The sequence below is a fragment of the Microcaecilia unicolor genome, chromosome 7 (assembly GCF_901765095.1).
Source record: "Microcaecilia unicolor chromosome 7, aMicUni1.1, whole genome shotgun sequence".
NCBI classification, from domain to species: Eukaryota; Metazoa; Chordata; class Amphibia; order Gymnophiona; family Siphonopidae; genus Microcaecilia; species Microcaecilia unicolor.
Genome location: NC_044037.1, coordinates 126,748,204 through 126,765,571, shown reverse-complemented (window position 1 = coordinate 126,765,571; position 17,368 = coordinate 126,748,204). Strand labels below are relative to the sequence as shown.

At 41.4% G+C, this 17,368-nt stretch overlaps 1 protein-coding gene across 1 annotated transcript in view; it reads left to right on the top strand.

Moving 5' to 3' along the window:
• LOC115474404 (D-3-phosphoglycerate dehydrogenase-like) overlaps positions 1–17,368 on the top strand; it is a 227,097-nt gene that overhangs the window by 83,083 nt on the left and 126,646 nt on the right. Inside the window, exon 8 of the mRNA XM_030209851.1 lies at positions 8,364–8,516. Within this exon, the coding sequence (XP_030065711.1) occupies positions 8,364–8,516 (153 nt within the window). The remainder of the gene's footprint in view (positions 1–8,363; positions 8,517–17,368) is intronic.

Below are 17,368 nucleotides of genomic sequence, written 5' to 3'. Positions count from 1 at the left end.
AGATCCAGTTGTATGTGAGCTGAGGTCTCAGACGCGAATACCTACTCCATCGAAGGTGGAAGAAGCTGAAAGTTTGATACTGGAGAAATCTTCGGAAAAAGAGGTATTACCCACACAATTTTCCTTTGAAATAAAAAAACCAACTGAAGTAACGTTAGATTCGCTACGGACTTTGATAGTGGGTCTAGGAAAAACATTTGCTCCGCAAGTAAATAAACTGAATCAGAACATTTTAGTTCTTGAACAAAAAGCTAAAGTCTTGGACACTAAAGTTGAAAAATTAGAGCAAACGGATAATGATATGATTTTGGAAATTAAAAAACTCCATACTCAACAAGAGATTATGGTTAAAGACTTGTTTTCCCTGAGAAAAAAAACGGAATCATTGGAAAATTCAGTTAGGAGTAACAACCTTCGTTTATTAAATTTTCCAAGACAATTGTCTAAGTCTCCAAGGGACATGTTAAAGAAATATTTAATGGAAATATTTGAAGTTAAAGAAGAGATGATTCCACCTTTTCCCCAGGTTTATTATCTACCAATATTAAATCAAGAAAACCAGAAGCAAGATTTGAACATATCAGCTATACTAGAATCTTTGGACGATGATCCTGTTATTCCAACAACATTGATAGTGACGGTGGCATTGCCACCAGATAAGTCATGGATAATGAAAATGTATTTTAGAAATAAGGACAAAGTGTTCCTAGGCCAAAAAATTCAGATATTTCCTGATGTCTCTCATGAGACACAAAAGAGGCAAAGACAATTTCTTTTGATGAAACCAGCAGTGTTACAGCTGGGTGCAATTTTCTTTCTTAGATTTCCTTGTAAATGTGTGGTAAAATACCAATCCCTTAAATATGTTTTTTTTTTTGAACCAGCTCAACTAACAGCTTTTTTAGTGTCTAGACAAAATAAGGAAACTTGAAAACGTCATCTTCCCCTTAGATATAGAAAATTTATAACACCGAACAGTGTAACCTGTAAACTTCTCAAATCAATGTTCTTAGAAATTTATTTCTGTTTGAATAATTCCACTTTCTATCGTCTTGAATCCCATATAGCTACGTAGCATGGCCTTGCAATATATCTACATAGCGAAAACTGTTGCGTGATGTGAAGTACCGCCACATTTTAGACTTTAGGGTATGGTTAAACCTCTCTACAATGGCCGCTTTTACGTCATTGTTGGTCACAAATTTCTTTTCTTTTTAGTAACATCTGTACAGATTTATTTAAAAACTCTTTACCCTTGTTGATTTGTATTTTTTAGGTGTGCAGCCCAAATACCTTTTCAGAGGCTTCAACCAATTCGTGGGCAGTTTTTGTTTTTAGACACATGGCTCAAGCATATTTCAATAAGGTGTCAATAATTGTCAATATGTATTTATAGCCGTAGTTAAAAGAAGACAGTGCTGACAGATCCACCAAGTCCACTTGCCACTGAGCGTCCACCTCTGAAACTATGGTTTTGTTTCTTTGAAAACGAATGTGAGCAGGTCAGTGTAAGGTATAAGCGTCTTGCTCCCTGAGCCATTCTTCGACCTATATTGTATTTAGAGTTTTATTATGTTTTCTAGAGATCCTGAGTAGAGGCTTGATGCCTCCTAAACTCCCGACTGCCTCTGGATTGTAGTAAATTCTGCTTTGGATTTTTTTGTACATGACTTCATAGGGCAGTGCACATTTCAACACTAGTGCTGTAGGTTGGGTTGGAAGCTGTATAAGGGGAGTGGTGAGGGGAGCGTAGTATTAGCCACACATATTTGCTACTTAAATTTGAATATATGATGTGAAATGTATCAGTTTTCAAACAAGTTGAATACTTGAGTATATGTGTAAAATTGTTATAAATAAAAAGAAAAAAAACGAAAAAAAAAACAAAGAAGAAGCTGGTGATGCACTGTGGAGGTTTTATCGGACCCTTTCTAAGCTTTGCCTTACCGCCGATCACAAGCCTTATCGGCAATGCAGTACACTGAAAAGATGAACTTGGTCCCTAGCCGGCAACTCAATTGTTTAAGAAGTCCTCCGGCACCCCATGAAAATATTAGAACAGATGCCGTTCAAAGGCTTGATGAAGAAATGAGCGGTATTCTTCAAAGTTCAGGACTAACTGACTATGAAAGGCCAAACTTTATTCAGCTGTGTTACGGCGCTACCTGTCATTTGCCAGACAGGGCGAAAGGGAAAGAGAAAAAATAAACTTGTATTTCCCCAACAAAGTCCTAAACAGACGGAGGTGTCACTAGATAATGATGGCCCGCCTGACCCTGTTCATCAGGAAGTGTTAAAAGGAATTGGTGCGTGTTATAGGAAAAATGCTGATATGTTGCTCAATAAGCTATCCAGAAACAAGGATGTGGCGATCTGGGGTGCCATTGGGATTTTTGTATAAAGGGGTACCTTGTCAGCGGGTCTAATCTGTTCAACGTAGTTTGCGGGGCTACACAGACATAAGCTCTTTCCCAACAAAGGAAACCCAGAGGTTGGGAAGAATTCATGCAATCCCTGGCTGAACTAAATATGCCCTCAACAGTAGTTGGCAACACGAGCAACAGGCATTTACTGGAACTTCTTAAAGAAAAGCCCACGGAGGTTTCTGTGAAATTCACCACCCCTGTAAAAACTTTAGAAACTTCTCCCCTTAAAAAAAACAAAAAACCTGTAAAATATATAAGCCTTCCCTATAAGAAACAATATGCATTTAACAGACAACAGTGGTTAAATATGTAATATGTAGTTTTAATATAAGTACATAAGTGTTGCCATACTGGGACAGACCAAAGGTTCATCAAGCCCAGCATCCTGTTTCCAACAGTGGCCAATCCAGGTCACACGCACTGTGTACACACAGGAAATCCAATACATTAGCCATTAAATTTCAAAAAGAAGACTATGATAAAATGAGAAGAATGGTGAAAAAAACTTAGAGGAGCAGCTGCAAAGTTCAAAAATTTAAATCAGGTGTGGATGTTGTTCAAAAATACCATCCTGGAAGCCCAGGCCAGTTATGTTCCATGTATTTCAAAAGGAGGAAGGAAGGCCAAGTGACAGCCGGCATGGTTAAAAAGAGCTAAAAGAAAATCCTTCAGAAGATGAAAGAAGGATCCAACTGAAAATAATAAGAAACAGAATAAGGAATGGGAAGTCAAATGCAAAGCACTGATAAGGAAGGCAAAGATGAACTTTGAAAAAAAGATTGCTTTGGAGGCAAAAACACATAGTAAAACGTTTTCTTAGGTATATTAAAAGTACGAAGCCAGCAAAAGAATCAGTTGGACCGCTAGATGACCGAAGGGTAAAAGGGGCAATCAGGGAGGACAAAGCCATAGCGGACAGATTGAATGAATCTTTGCTTCGGTCTTCACCAAGGAAGATTTGGTAGAGATACCGGTGCCAGAAATGGTATTCAAAGCTGATGAGTCAGAGAAACGGAATGAAATCAGCATTACATTGGGGCCACCCTCCAATCTTCCAGTACCATGCTTGATTTTAAAGATAAATGACATATTACTAACAATAGATCTGCAAGTTTATTTTTCAATTCTGTCAGTACTCTGGGATGAATACCATCTGGTCCAGGCGATTTGCTTCTCCTCTGTTTGTCAAATTGCCCCATTACATCTTCCACGTTTATAGAAAATAATATTGTTGTGGTGCTTGTTCACAGGAACATAACGGGGTTTATTATATGTGAAGGTGACAAACTTGTTACTTTTCCCTTTAACCGGTACACAACGCAGCAGCAGTACAAAATGATCCGCTACTAACTGATGCTCCATGATGTCTTTTTAGAGGTACAAAGTGTTAAAACCAGCTGCAAGCTTGCACTACTAGTAAAACCGTTCTAAACCTAAAATGATTGCTAATTGTCATCTGCTCAGATGAGCGCTGGTGTGCCTGTTTTTCTCATTATCGTTCTACGCCTGATAGGGTCATAAGAGATTAATATGAGTTGCTTATCTTAGCAAACGACTATTTCATCATTCATACTTTCTGATAAAGTTTCCAAGCTCGAGTAATAACCTCTCCCTACTACAAATGTTTCATACACCATCAAGACGTAAAATTGGTCTTTTGTAATGTTGTGCCACATGTCTGGGTATTTTACTTCCACCAAACCCACTCCCCAAGTGCCTTGTAGATCCAGAGGTCTTGGTAAACGTAATGTAAAATTAGAACTGGTGTTTTAGAGTTGCAAATAGTGTAAAATGTGTGGGTCTGGAGGTTTTTTCTCTGCCTGTTTGTTGTGTGGGGAAGGGTGGGTACAGACACCTCACACAGAGATGTTGTGATCTCTTGAAAAAGCAGAGAGGAACAACCTGTACTACTATAAATTACTACTATAAATCACTTCTATAGCGCTACCAGTCGTACGCAGCGGTTTACAATTGAAGCATTTTGTTCTGTCACTAATTTTCATCGCTGTTTCTTTACTTTAAAAAAAAAAAAAAACTTGTATGTTTGGAACAGCCCTGTAGCATTCACACTAGTTCTTTCTATGGAGGATGGCTTGGGAGGGAAAAAAGGGGGGGTTGAAGGCTGCAGACAAATCAGGCTGATGGCTAGGGGAAGGGAGGGGTTGCTGTGTTGGCTGCAGACTGTTTGATTTTACACAGCCAAGAACATCATGCTGTATGCTCACACAGAGCCATTGCGATCTCTTGAAAAAGCAGGGAGGCTTTGTACAGCACGCTATTTCTTCCTTTTGTTCTTAAAAGCAGACAGCCCTAACTCGATCCAGCTTAAAATAAATACAAGGTATCCTTTTGAAAGAAAAAAATAAAAATAAAACAGTGAGTTAAAAATGCCTATTTTCTTTCTTGTGAGAAAAAAGTTAAGCTGTGCATGTGCATATTCATCTGAGGCTGTAGGGGGCGATGTCAAGGTTTTTTTGATGTCACTTCCCATCGTGACCCCATCCAAGATGGCAGCCAGTAGTGAAAACAGGAAGTGACATAGTGCATCCAGTGATAGTCACCATCTTGGGAAAAGGGGCATGGCTATGATGGCTTCCTGTGACATCACAAAAAGGGCAGGTTATGTAAAATAAGGGGTGGGATTTGGGATGGGGGTATGCAAATAAGGTGGGGTTAGGGGCAGAGTTATGCAACAGAGGTGTGGCTTGAGTGGGGCTGTGATGCCAGATTTGGAGCATCATCAAAGGGGACAGCATGTAGGCAGCTGTGGGTGGGGCTTGTGTATGTCCTTACTTCTGATTGGTTGTTGGTACTGGAAGTGGGCATAGCAACCTGTCAAAATATGCAAAATAACTTTGACAAAAGCTAATGAGATAAACTAATTACAATTTAAAAAAAAAAGAAAAGTTATAAAGAAAATTATAATACAATAAAAACAAATAAATTATTAAATACAGTGGTAAATGAAGTAAATAAAATAATATAGTATCTTTATTGAAGTGATACCAGGGAGAATTCTGCGCTAAACTCTCAAAGGCTGTGGAGGTGAGGAGGGATATTTCAATCATGCAAAGGTGCCTTGAAATAGAACAGTTTAAAGTCTTCTTACATTTCTTCAGAGAATGTTTAAGAGCGTTCCAAAATGTGGGTCCGGTTATGCTAAATATTTTTATTTTGATAGTATCTAAACAGTTAATATGAAATGATAGTATAACAAGACAGTTTTGTTGGGAGAATCTTAAAGATCTAGTGGGAATATATTAGCAATCTGGAGAGGTATAATGAAAACCTGAGTTGTGTACCTTGTGAACTAACATAATATTAAGTTATTTTATGGTTGATGGGAAGCCAATGTTCTTGTTGTAATAAAGGTGTTATGTGATCAAAATTTTTAAAGTTGGTAATCAATTTGACAGCCATATTTTGAACATTTTCATACTTTCAGGGGGGGTATGTAGTGATCTGCTCCTGATTAATAACAAATAAAAAACGCAATCCAAGCTGGATGGAAACCAGAAGTTTTTTTGTGTTTTAACCTTCTCCAGCTGCCTCCTCAGTGGCTTTGTTGTAGTTATCCAGAAACAAACAACAGTTGATCACTGTGGGTTTTGCCATTCAAAGGGAAATATCCAGATAACTCCAGCAGATAGCTGGATATTTCCCTTAGCCAAGGCTGTCCTGTGATATTCATTGGCACTGTCTAGATAGTGCTGCTGAATATCATTACAGAGCACCTCGGCACTAACTTGCAGGAGCAGAACCACAAGTTATCTGGTTAGTGGCACTATTCAGTGTGCTAACTGGATAACTATCCAGATAAAAGCAGGACAGCAAAAAGGCTGTTCTAACTTTATCTGGTTAGCTATCTGGATAGCAGACTGAATATCACCACTATCCATATAAGGGCACCTATCAGTGCTGAATCTGGATATTCAATACCGGATGCTCTCCAGATACTGGTATTGAATATCTGTATTTATTTTGGGCATGGCAGCTAATGTTTAGAAAAATATGATATTCAAGGCAGTTGTGTAGGCTGGTAGGTTTAGACCCCAAGAATGGTATAGCTTCAGCTTCTGCACCCTGTGGGATATACTGAGGGGCATAATCGAACACGAACGCCCATTTGTAAAAACGTCCATCTCCGAGAACGGGTCCGTGAAGGGGCGGGCCGAACTGTATTTTCGAAAAAAATGGACGTCCATCTTTTTTTTCGAAAATACATTGGATTGGGGCGTTTTTTGAGCTGGGCGTTTTTGTTTTTTAGCGATAATTGAAACCGAAGCGTCCCAGCTCAAAAACGACCAAATCCAAGGCATGTGGTCGTGGGAGGGGCCAGCATTCGTAGTGCACTGGTCCCCCTGAGATGCCTCTATGCCAGCCTCAAATATCATACCTAGCTCTATGACAGTAGTATGCAGGTCCCCAGAGCAATTTTACTTTAGTTGGTGCTGCGCGGGACCCATGCAGAGAGGAAAAATCGGAAGAAAAAAAAAAACAAGCAAGCAAGTGCAGTCAGGGACGTCCAAATTAAAAGATAGTAAAACAGAGAATTGAACCAGCAACCTTTTGATTACAAGCTCAGTGCTCTAGCCAGTGCACCACTGATTAGACATCTGTCCCTTTCCATTAAGTCTCTCCAAGTTTCTGTCAGCCAATCACAGCTCATTTAGCTGACATCTGTGTCAGCTAAACAGCGGTGATTGGCTGACAGAAACTTGGAGGGACTTAATGGAAAGGGAAGGACATCTAAGCACCTGAATAATGTGGCTCACTGGCTAGAGCATTGAGCTTGTAATCAGAAGGTTGCTGGTTTGATTCCCCCTTTTACTATCCTGGTAATTTAGACGTCCCTGACTGCACTTGCTTGTTTTTTTTTTTTTTTCTTCCGATTTTTCCTCTCTGCATGGGTCCCGCACAGCACTAACTAAACTAAAATTACTTTGGGGACCTGCATACTGCTGTCATGGAGCTGGGGATGACATTTGAGGCTGGCTTACAAGTTGGAAAAAAAGTGTTTAACATTCGTTTTTTTTGGTGGGAGGGGGTTAGTGACCACTGGGGGAGTCAGGGGAGGTCATCCCCGGTTCCCTCCGGTGGTCATCTGGTCATTTAGGGCACTTTTTTGGGACCTGTTCGTGAAAAAAACGGGTCCAACAAAAGTGACCTAAATTCTCTCTGAAAACGCCTTTCTTTTTTCCATTATCGGCCGAGCACGCACATCTCTGCTCAGCCGATAACCACGCCTCAGTCCCGCCTCCGACACGCCCCCGTCAACTTTATGCGTTCCCGCGACGGAGTGCAGTTGGAAACGCCCAAAATCGGCTTTCGATTATACCGATTTGGGCACCCACAAGAGAAAGACGTCCATCTCCCGATTTAGGTCGGAATTTGGGCATTTTTCTCTTTCGAAAATAAGCCTCACTGTCTAAAAAAGGGACCTGCATGGTCTTAAAACTCATTTATTACAATTTCTTCTGGTGGACCTTTAGAGGTATCATAGTCTATATAGTCCTTTAAAGGTATAGTCAGAGTGAGGAGTAGCCTAATGGTTAGTGCAGTGGGCTGATAAACTGGGAAGATGGGTTTGATTCCCACTACAGCTCCATGTGACCCTGGGCAAATCACTTAACCCTCCATTGCCCCAGGTACAAAACTGAGATTGTGAGCCCAGTAGGAACAGAGGAAGTACCTGCATATACTATATGTAAACCACTTTGATTGTACCTCAGAAGGTGTTACATCAAATGCATGGCCCCTTACTCTTTAGAAAAACTTCATTTTCCCCCAGGGTTACTAGAACTGTGTAGATGTGATATGCATATCTTTGTCACCTAATTCCTGTCAATTCTGAGCACTTGTGAGGTCTTTGGGAGTGGGGGAGGGGAGGAAGTCACTCTTTTCCTCTCTCAACCATACCCTTTCACCCATCTCCAGGAACCCCCTGTAGACTGGGTGCTTGTGAACCATCCACATGTGATCTGCTGCCCACACCTAGGTGCCAGCACATATGAGGCACAGCGGCGCTGTGGTGAGGAGATTGCAGTGCAGATTGTGGAGCTGGCCAAGAAGAAAGCATTGGTGGGGGCGGTGAGTATCCTGATACTGAAGATAACTTCTAATGTCTCTGCAGGGAATTGTTTTGCAAAAAGAGACAGCGCTAGGGGCATCAAAACACCATTCCAGACAAGCCCATTAGATCTAATAATCACCAAAAATAACCATTTCAATCATTGAAAACATTAGGACCCATGAGCCCTTCAACTTACATAATCTGTCCCCTTACCCAACCTGATTCCTTCCCCTAACCCTCACCCCTCCTTTCTAAGGTTTTCAGATAATAACTCCAAATCTTTTTAAATGCTTCCATATTTCTCACTGATCTTTCAGCAGAAGGCAAGGTGTTCAGTAGCTTTGGGCCAACTAATAAAAGAACGAAGCACTATATTCTTCCAAATAGATGAATGAAAAGAAGGAACAACCAACAGATTCAGGGATCCACATTTGCCTATATGAATTCCATTGATTACAATATAAAGCTGTGAGTTTATATTTTTCACAAATACACCCTAGTTTGGCTTTCAACAGCTGGAGGTCTAGTATCCCTCTCAATCCCCCAAATTTATTAGGATTTATTTACCGCCTTTTTAAAGTATTCACTCAAAGCAGTGTACAGTACGAATAAATCAAACATAAGCAATAGATAATTACAACAGTAAAAATATTCAAATAACAATGCAAAGTATGGCAATTAGCTTTCTTGCCGCTACAAAAGTCAAAGCCATCAATTTGTCTTCTGATCCCAGAACCAGCTTGTGCAGTAGTGCTAGTTCCAAGTCAAAGGGAATAGTTTTCTGTAATATCAATTGTACATAATCAAAAACGTCTCTCCAGTACTCCTAAATCTTACTACAATACCACCAGATATGAATATAGCCTGCCTGTCTGACATTGCTTCATGGATGTCTCTCCGCCATCTGAAACTTAACATGACCAAGACTGAGCTTCTTATCTTTTTTCCTAAACCAACCTCTCCTCTTCCCCCATTCTCTATCTCTGTGGATAACACTCTTATCTTCCCTGTCTCATCAGCTCCCTTTCCCTCATCTCCGTCAGTATGCATCTCCTTCCTCTTTCTTCCCTCCCCTCTATCCATATGCATCTCCTTCCTCTCTCTTCCCTCTCCTCCATCCATGTCCAGCATTTTTCCTCCCTCTCTGCCCTCCATCCATGTTTATCTCACTTCCGCTCTCTTCCCTCCTCTCCATCCATATCCAGCATCATAAGCACATGATCTAGCCATGTATGCAGTTGTATAGAGATTTATTTATTTATTTGTTGCATTTGTACCCCACATTTTCCCACCTATTTGCAGGCTCAATGTGGCTTACATAGTACCATCAAAGGCATTTGCCGAGTCGGTGGATAACAAATACAAAGTTGTATAGTGATCATATGAGGTATAAGTGGAGGGTCGGAATGGATGAAGATTGCGTGTTGTCCTGTTCGATCATAGTCATGCTGTGTTGGTAGGTGAAGAGGGTTACGTAGGGTCATTGGGGTAGGCCTTTTTGAAGAGGTTGGTTTTTAGTGATTTCCTGAAGTTCAAGTGGTCGTGGATTGTTTTCACAGCTTTTGGGAGCCCATTCCATAGTTGTGCGCTTATGTAGGAGAAGCCGGCTGCGTAAGTTGTTGTGTATTTCAGTCCTTTGTAATTTGGGTAGTGTAGGTTTAGGTAAGATCTTGATGATCTGACTTTGTTTCTTATTGGTAAGTCTATGAGGTCTGTCATGTATTCTGGGACTACACCATATATGATTTTGTGGACTAAGGTGCAGATTTTGAAGATGATCCGTTCTTTGATTGGGAGCCAATGCAACTTTTCTCGGAGGGGTTTGGCACTTTTGAAGTGTGCTTTGCTGAATATCAGCCTGGCTGCTGTATTTTGGGCTGTCTGGAGTTTTTTTATGAGTTGTTCTTTGCAGCCTGCGTAGATTCTGTTGCAATAATCTGCATGGCTTAGGACCATTGATTGTATTAGGTATCGAAAAGTTGCTCTTGGGAAGAAAGGTTTTAACCATTTGAGCTTCCACATTGAATAGAACATTTTCTTTGTTACAGAGTTTACTTGGCTCTCGAGGGTAAGGTTGTGATCGAGTGTGACACTGAGTATTTTCAAACTGTCCGCGGTAGGGAGGGTATGTCCTGGAGTATTTATGGTTGTGGGTTTGTATTTGTTATATGGAGAGGAGAGGAGAGGATGAGGCAATGTGTTTTTTCAGTGTTCAGTTTCAGTTGGAATGACTTTGCCCAGGAGTCCATGATGTTCAGACTATCGTTGATTTTGTTGGTTTTTTCTGTCAGATCATGTCTGAAGGGGACGTGTATTGTAACATCATCTGCGTAAATGAATGGGTTAAGGCCTTGGTTGGATAAGGACTGTGCCAGTGGAATCATCATCATGTTGAAGGGTATTGGTGATAATGGTGATCCTTGACTCCACAGACTGCTTTCCACGGTGGTGATATGTTTGACTTTGATTTTACTTGATAAGTTCTGGTGGTTAGAAAGCCTTTGATCCAGTTAAGTACGTTTCCTTCAATCCCGAAGTGGCCTAGTATTCTTAGTAGTATGTTGTGGTTTACCATTTCGAATGCGCTCAACATGCCGAACTGGAGGAGGAGGATGATTTTGCCTGTGGCAATCTCCTGCTTGAATTTGGCCAGGAGGGTGACTAGGACAGTTTCGGTGCTATGGTGGGATCGGAATCCTGATTGCAAATTATGTAGTATTGAGAACTTGCCCAGGTATTCCGTAAGCTGTTTAGTCACGAAGCTCTCAATCATTTTACTACTAATGGGATAGACGCAACTGGGCGGTAATTGGTGATATCGTTTGTGCTTTTCTTGGCATCTTTTGGTATTGGGGTGAGTAGGATGTTGCCATGTTCCTCAGAGAAGAGACCTTGTTGTAACATGAAGTTTACATGGGATGTAAGGTCTGCTATGAAGCGGTCTGGGGCAGACTTGAGTAGATGACTGGGACATGTATCCAGTTTGCAGTGGGTCTTGGCGAACCTGTGAGTCGCTTGTGTAACTGATTCAGTGCTGAGGAGATTAAATGTTGTCCAAATGTGATCAGCTGGGTATCCTTCGGAGGATGGGTCCAGATCGTTGAAGAAGATTTCGATGTCGGTATTGTGATGAGGAAGTGTGCTGCGTAGTTTTATTACTTTTTCGTTAAAGTAGTTAGCAAGTTTGTCTGCGGGTGGGATGTCTGTGTTGGTTGTGGTGATAGGGGTGGTATCTAGTAACTTATTTACGAGTTGGAATAGTTTCTTCATATCTTTGTAGTCCGGTCCTAATTTGGTTTTGTAGTAGGACCTTTTGATTTGTTTTATTGCGTATTTGTATTTTCTATGTATTTGTTTCCATGCGTTAAGTTTGTGTTCATCTTTTGTCTTTCTCCATACTCGTTCAAGTTTTCTAGATTGTGTTTTGAGTTTTTTAAGTTCGTCATTGAACCAAGGTATAGTGTTTTGTCTTTTTGATATTTTATTTTTAAGGGTGCTATTTTGTTTAGTATGCTGTTGCATCTGCCATCCCAGTGGTTGAGATAAAGCATGGAATCAGTGTGTGTTGTCCATTCGTTGTCGTATATTTGTTGCCAGAATATTTGTGGATTGATTTGCCCTCTTGTAGTGTAAGTAGTATGTTCTGGTGTACTTTTTGAACCCTTCTTCCGCCATTGTAATGGTCAGTCCAAGGTATTGCTGTCCATTTGATGTCTGTTATTAATAGTTTATGTGATAGGAGGTCCAATGCATGTCCTTTGACATGGGTAGTTTGCATGTGGGGCCATTTAAAATCCCAGGACTGTAGGCAGTCTACATTCAAGTGCATTTGTGGAGTTGGGGTCTTCTAGGTGAAGGTTAATGTCGCCTAGTAGCAATATGTTGTTGTTGTTTACACAGTTGTTTGATATGAAGTCCATGAAGGTGGGCTGATTTTCCTTCCAGTTGCTGGGTGGTCTGTAGAATAATACACACTTCAGGTGATCGGTTAGGGAGTTGTTATGGATTCTAAATGAGGCAATTTCTAGTTGGGGTGTTATGGAGGCGGCTGTGGTTTTGGTGGTGAATTTTTCTATGTATATTAGTGCTATGCCTCCACCTCTCTTTTCCGATCTGGTTCGGTGGGTGATTTTGTAACCTGGCGGGCACAGTTCAAGGATTATGGGGTCGTTTTGGTTGTGAATTCATGTTTCATTGATAAAGATGAGATTGAGGTTTTCTAAGGTGATCCAATCTGATATTGTTGTTGTTTTGTTGATTATGGATCTAGCATTGATGTAGCCTACCTGGATGTTTTAGTATGGGGCTTCTAGGTTTGGTGTTATGTGGATTTTTGTTAGTTGTCGTTCCTTGGGTGATGTGTGTTTGTTGTGGTCTTTCCTCTCGTTTTGTTGGTGATGTCCATGTTTAGATAGTTTTCCTTTAGTGTGATGAGAGTCAGTTTGGTGGAGTGTGGAATGTTTGATCAGTCTTTGGTGATTTTGTAGGGTGGGTATGAAGTAATGTTCTGTGAGTGGGATGGATAGTGCTAGGTGGATCAGTGAAAGGGATTACCAGAAGTATTTTGATTATGTTCATTTTGGTGTCAATTTAGGATATATAGGTTCCTCACAGTCAGATGCTCGGGAGTGAAGTCCTGGACATCTATAAGTCAGGCTTACAGTGAGAGTGGGAGCTGAGCAGTTCTGATGGGAATACAGGCTCACAGTGAGAGTGAGAGTTCAGCAGTTCTGATAGAAGTAGAGCCTCAGAAGCAAGCTGCCTATTGTGGGAGGTGCTTTCTGGTATCACCAACCATCTGCCTGGTTTGAAATTATGTTGTGAAAGATGATGGCTGAGGAAAGCCTTCCCCAAGAGCAGGCTACAATAAAGGTTGGAGCTCAGCAGCTCTAATAAGAGTGTAGAATACTGTAAAAACGGGAGCTCAGCAGTTCTAATAACAGTCTACACTGTTTTTACAGTATTCTACACTCTTATTAGAGCTGCTGAGCTCCAACCTTTATTGTAGACTGCTGTAAAAGTGGGAGCGTAACAGTTCTAAAGTAAATGCAGTAGTCTGCAAGAAATGGAGGGTTCCCCAGACAGCTCATCTTACCTTTGCTTCCCTCATTTCTGGTATACCCATCCCAATTAAGGATGAGGTTAAATTTCTTGGAGTCCTCATTGGCAATTGCCTTACCTTCAAAAATCATATTTCTTCCATTGTTAGTAAATCGTTCTTTGCTCTTTGACAAATACACCTTGCAGGATCCCACTTTGATAGACCTTCACTCTGTCTCCTCATCCACCTGCCTTAATTATTGTAATTCTATACTCCATGACCTTCCACAATACCAACTATGTCAATTGCAACTCATCCAAAACACCTCTGTCAAATTAATGTACAGCACAAGGAAATTTGATAGCATCAACCTGTTACTTCATGCTGAACATTGGTTACCAATACAGTACCAGATTATCTTCAAGTTCATTATTGTAACTTTCCAAGTTCTTCAGTCCCCTTCTTCTTATTCAAGCAACTTATTGCTGGAATGTGCTCATATATTGTGAAGACACACTTTGACCCCTGAGGCAGGCGCTTGTGCGCCAAAACATGTCCCGTGTCAGGTCTTTTTCACAATAAAAGACTGCCATTGTCTCTTTCTTGAAGGCCCAGTGTTGCTTTTTCTTGTCTATATTGTATACTTGTATGCTATATTACCCTCTCTTTTGTGATTTGGGATAAGCAATATAAAATGTTTTGTACTTTTTTGGGATCTTGCCAGGTATTTGTGACCTGGATTGGCCACTGTTGGAAACAGGATGTTGTGGTTGATGGACCTTTGGTCCGTCCCAATATGGCAGTACTTATGAACTTATGTATTCCTTACTTCCCAAACCATTCTCTATGTTCCTCCTAACAACACCTTCTAGTGATACCTTCCTACCTCCAAATCCATTTACACATCCTTCTTTTTGGTTGTCTCTCCTGCCCTCTGGAATAATATTCCTCTCCAATTGTGAACAGAACTGTCTAAGGTTTAAGGCTATCCTCAAAGCCCATTTCTTCTCTAATGCATTTCCACCTGAACCTAGGTGATGTTTAGGCCCCCCCCTTTTCGACAATCTATTGTAGGAAGACCTCCCCTTCATAGTCCTGCCAGTTTATTTTTCACCACTCCTACCTACCTACCTTTTGTATCCCCTCCCTTGATTAAAGTGTTTAGTTTTCTCTTGTTAGATTAATATTTACTTTCCCATTGTATCCCATGCATCCTTTTGTATATATATCCCCCCTTTTCAACTCAATTATGATTGATTGTAAAGGGCTTAGATAATTACTTTTATTTGCAGGATATTAAATAAAATTGAACTGTGAACCTCGTAAGCAGTGTTATTTTTCCAGCCTAGGATGCTCCCAGGCCACTTCCTAAAGGGGCTGGGCTGACGTGTTTCCCTCTTCCCCCAAACCCCCCATGGCTTTGCAGCCCAGTTCTCCTAGAATAGAAAAATACCGCCATCCTCTAATAATTTCTGTTTTGTTTACTGCTGATCTGTTATTAATATATCCTGCTGGAATAGGTAGATATGATAAGGAAGTGCTGCTAGTGCGATTTAAATTGACAAGATTGCGGCGAGTGGGGGATGCTCTCTGTTTAATCTTACCATGAGAAAAACTGGATTTACAAGGGAATGAGTAGATCATTTCTGGGGCATATAACTTATTGTTCTGCAAGTTGCCTGTGTAACTGTGCAAGTTGCTCATCTACATTATAGAATAGCACTGAGTACGTGGCTGCTCTGGCTTCACCCCCTGTGAGCATTTGAATGGGAAGTAAGCTGAAACACGGTGCCGTGTCGAGTCTTTAAGCTTCTATCAGTAAACCTGGGTGTCCTTTGGTCTGATTTCAAAGAGCCATCTGTTTCCCATTCTCTCCTGCTTATGATATTACTGCCATACTAATGCAGCTATAGGTAAATTTCGACAAATGGTTATGCTATTTTGCTTTGTGTTCCTGGTTAATAGGTTCACAGTCCAAGGCTCTAGAAACTCAATTCAACATTCCAGTCAGTGATCATTACTAACAGAGCTAGATCTAGATGGCATGGTTACAGGATAAATCAAGATTCTATACCTGATCAGTCCAGGTACCTGCAACAAGTTAGTTTCCCAGAACTTATCTACTCATTCCCATCTAAATCCAGTCTTTCTCATGGTAAAATTAAACAGATAGTGTTCCCCACTTACTGCTATCTTGTCAATTTATTTCAACAATTTTTATTGATAAACCAGCATGTTGAACAAATCCATCCACATCAAATTATAAAACTAAAATTTGACCAGATCACAAAGACACGAAGAAACTATACCAACTCGTACACAAACTACTAGACACTACCTCGGTCACCACAACCAACATAGACATTCCAACGGCAGACAAACGTGCCAAATATTTCAATGAAAAAATTTGCAAAACTACGCAACACACTTCCTCAGAACACTACTGATATCGAAACCTTCATTGATGGTCTGGACCCCACCTCAGGAGGATACTCAGCGGACCAAACCTGGTCAAACTTCGCTCCCCTCTTGGCCAAAACAATTACCCATCGATCCATAGGTTCTCCAACACCCACTGCAAACTGGACACCTGCCCCAGCTACTTTATAAAATCCGCCCCCAACTGCTTCATAACAGACCTCACATCCTACATAAACTTCATGCTCCAACAAGGACTCTTCCCAAAGGAAAATGGGAACATCCTACTCACCCCTATACCAAAAGATACCAAGAAAAATATCGAAACCTTCATCTGTCACGATTGTGTCCATGTTTCATGCTGTCATGCATCTCGCCACCTGGTGGTTAGACCTAGTGGCTGCAAGGGACTGTCTGTTTGCTGTTTCCCATGTTCCAGAAGCCATGTCGGTCCGGTCCGGATCTTCCAGCCTTCCAGACTGTCTTGGGATTTTTGGAACTTAGCAGCACCCTTACCTGGTGTACTCCCTTGTATGTTGCCTTTATTAAGCACCTGGGAACTTTCAGGCTTTGCCTTGGCAACAGAGGTCTTCAGTTGTGTTCTTGTCCTTGTTGGTCTGTTGCGGTTCCTGCCCTGAAAGCTTGCTTTGCTTGTCTTAGACTGCTTGTTTCCTGGTTTATTCTATTGTCTGCTGCCTGCCCAAGACTCTGCTTGTTTCCTGGTTTATTCTATTGTCTGCTGCCTGCCCAAGACTCTGCTTGTTTCCTGGTTTATTCTACTGTCTGCTGCCTGCCCATGTCCCTGCTGGATTCCTGGTTTACTACTGATGGTCGCCAATTTATAGACTCTGTTGGGTTCCTGGTTTCCCTTCTGCTTTGCTGCCTGCCAGTAAGACTCTGTTTGGTTCATGGACTATTCTCCTGCTTCTGCTTAGTGCTTCTGTTCGTCCAGCTGCTCCAGTCCGGCCTGTGCCCGTCTGTCTGTGGTCTGCCTTGCCTCCTGTTTGGGTGATTTGCCTGCCGCTGCCGCTCCTCGGCAGTGGCCCAAGGGCTCACTTTTCCTCACTAGCGTGACATCATCGTTGGTCTGGACCCCACCTCAGGAGAATACCCAGTGGACCAAACCTGGTCAAACTTTGCTCCCCTCTCGGCCAAAACAATTACCCATGCGATCCACAGGTTCTCCAACACCCACTGCAAACTGGACGCCTGCCCCAGCTACCTTATAAAATCCGCCCCCGACTGCTTCATAACAGACCTCACATCCCACATAAACTTCATGCTCCAACAAGGACTCTTCCCAAAGGAAAATGGACATCTTACTCACCCCTATACCAAAAGATACCAAGAAAAATACAGATGACCTCACCAATTACCGTCCAGTAGCATCCATCCCATTAGCAGTCAAAC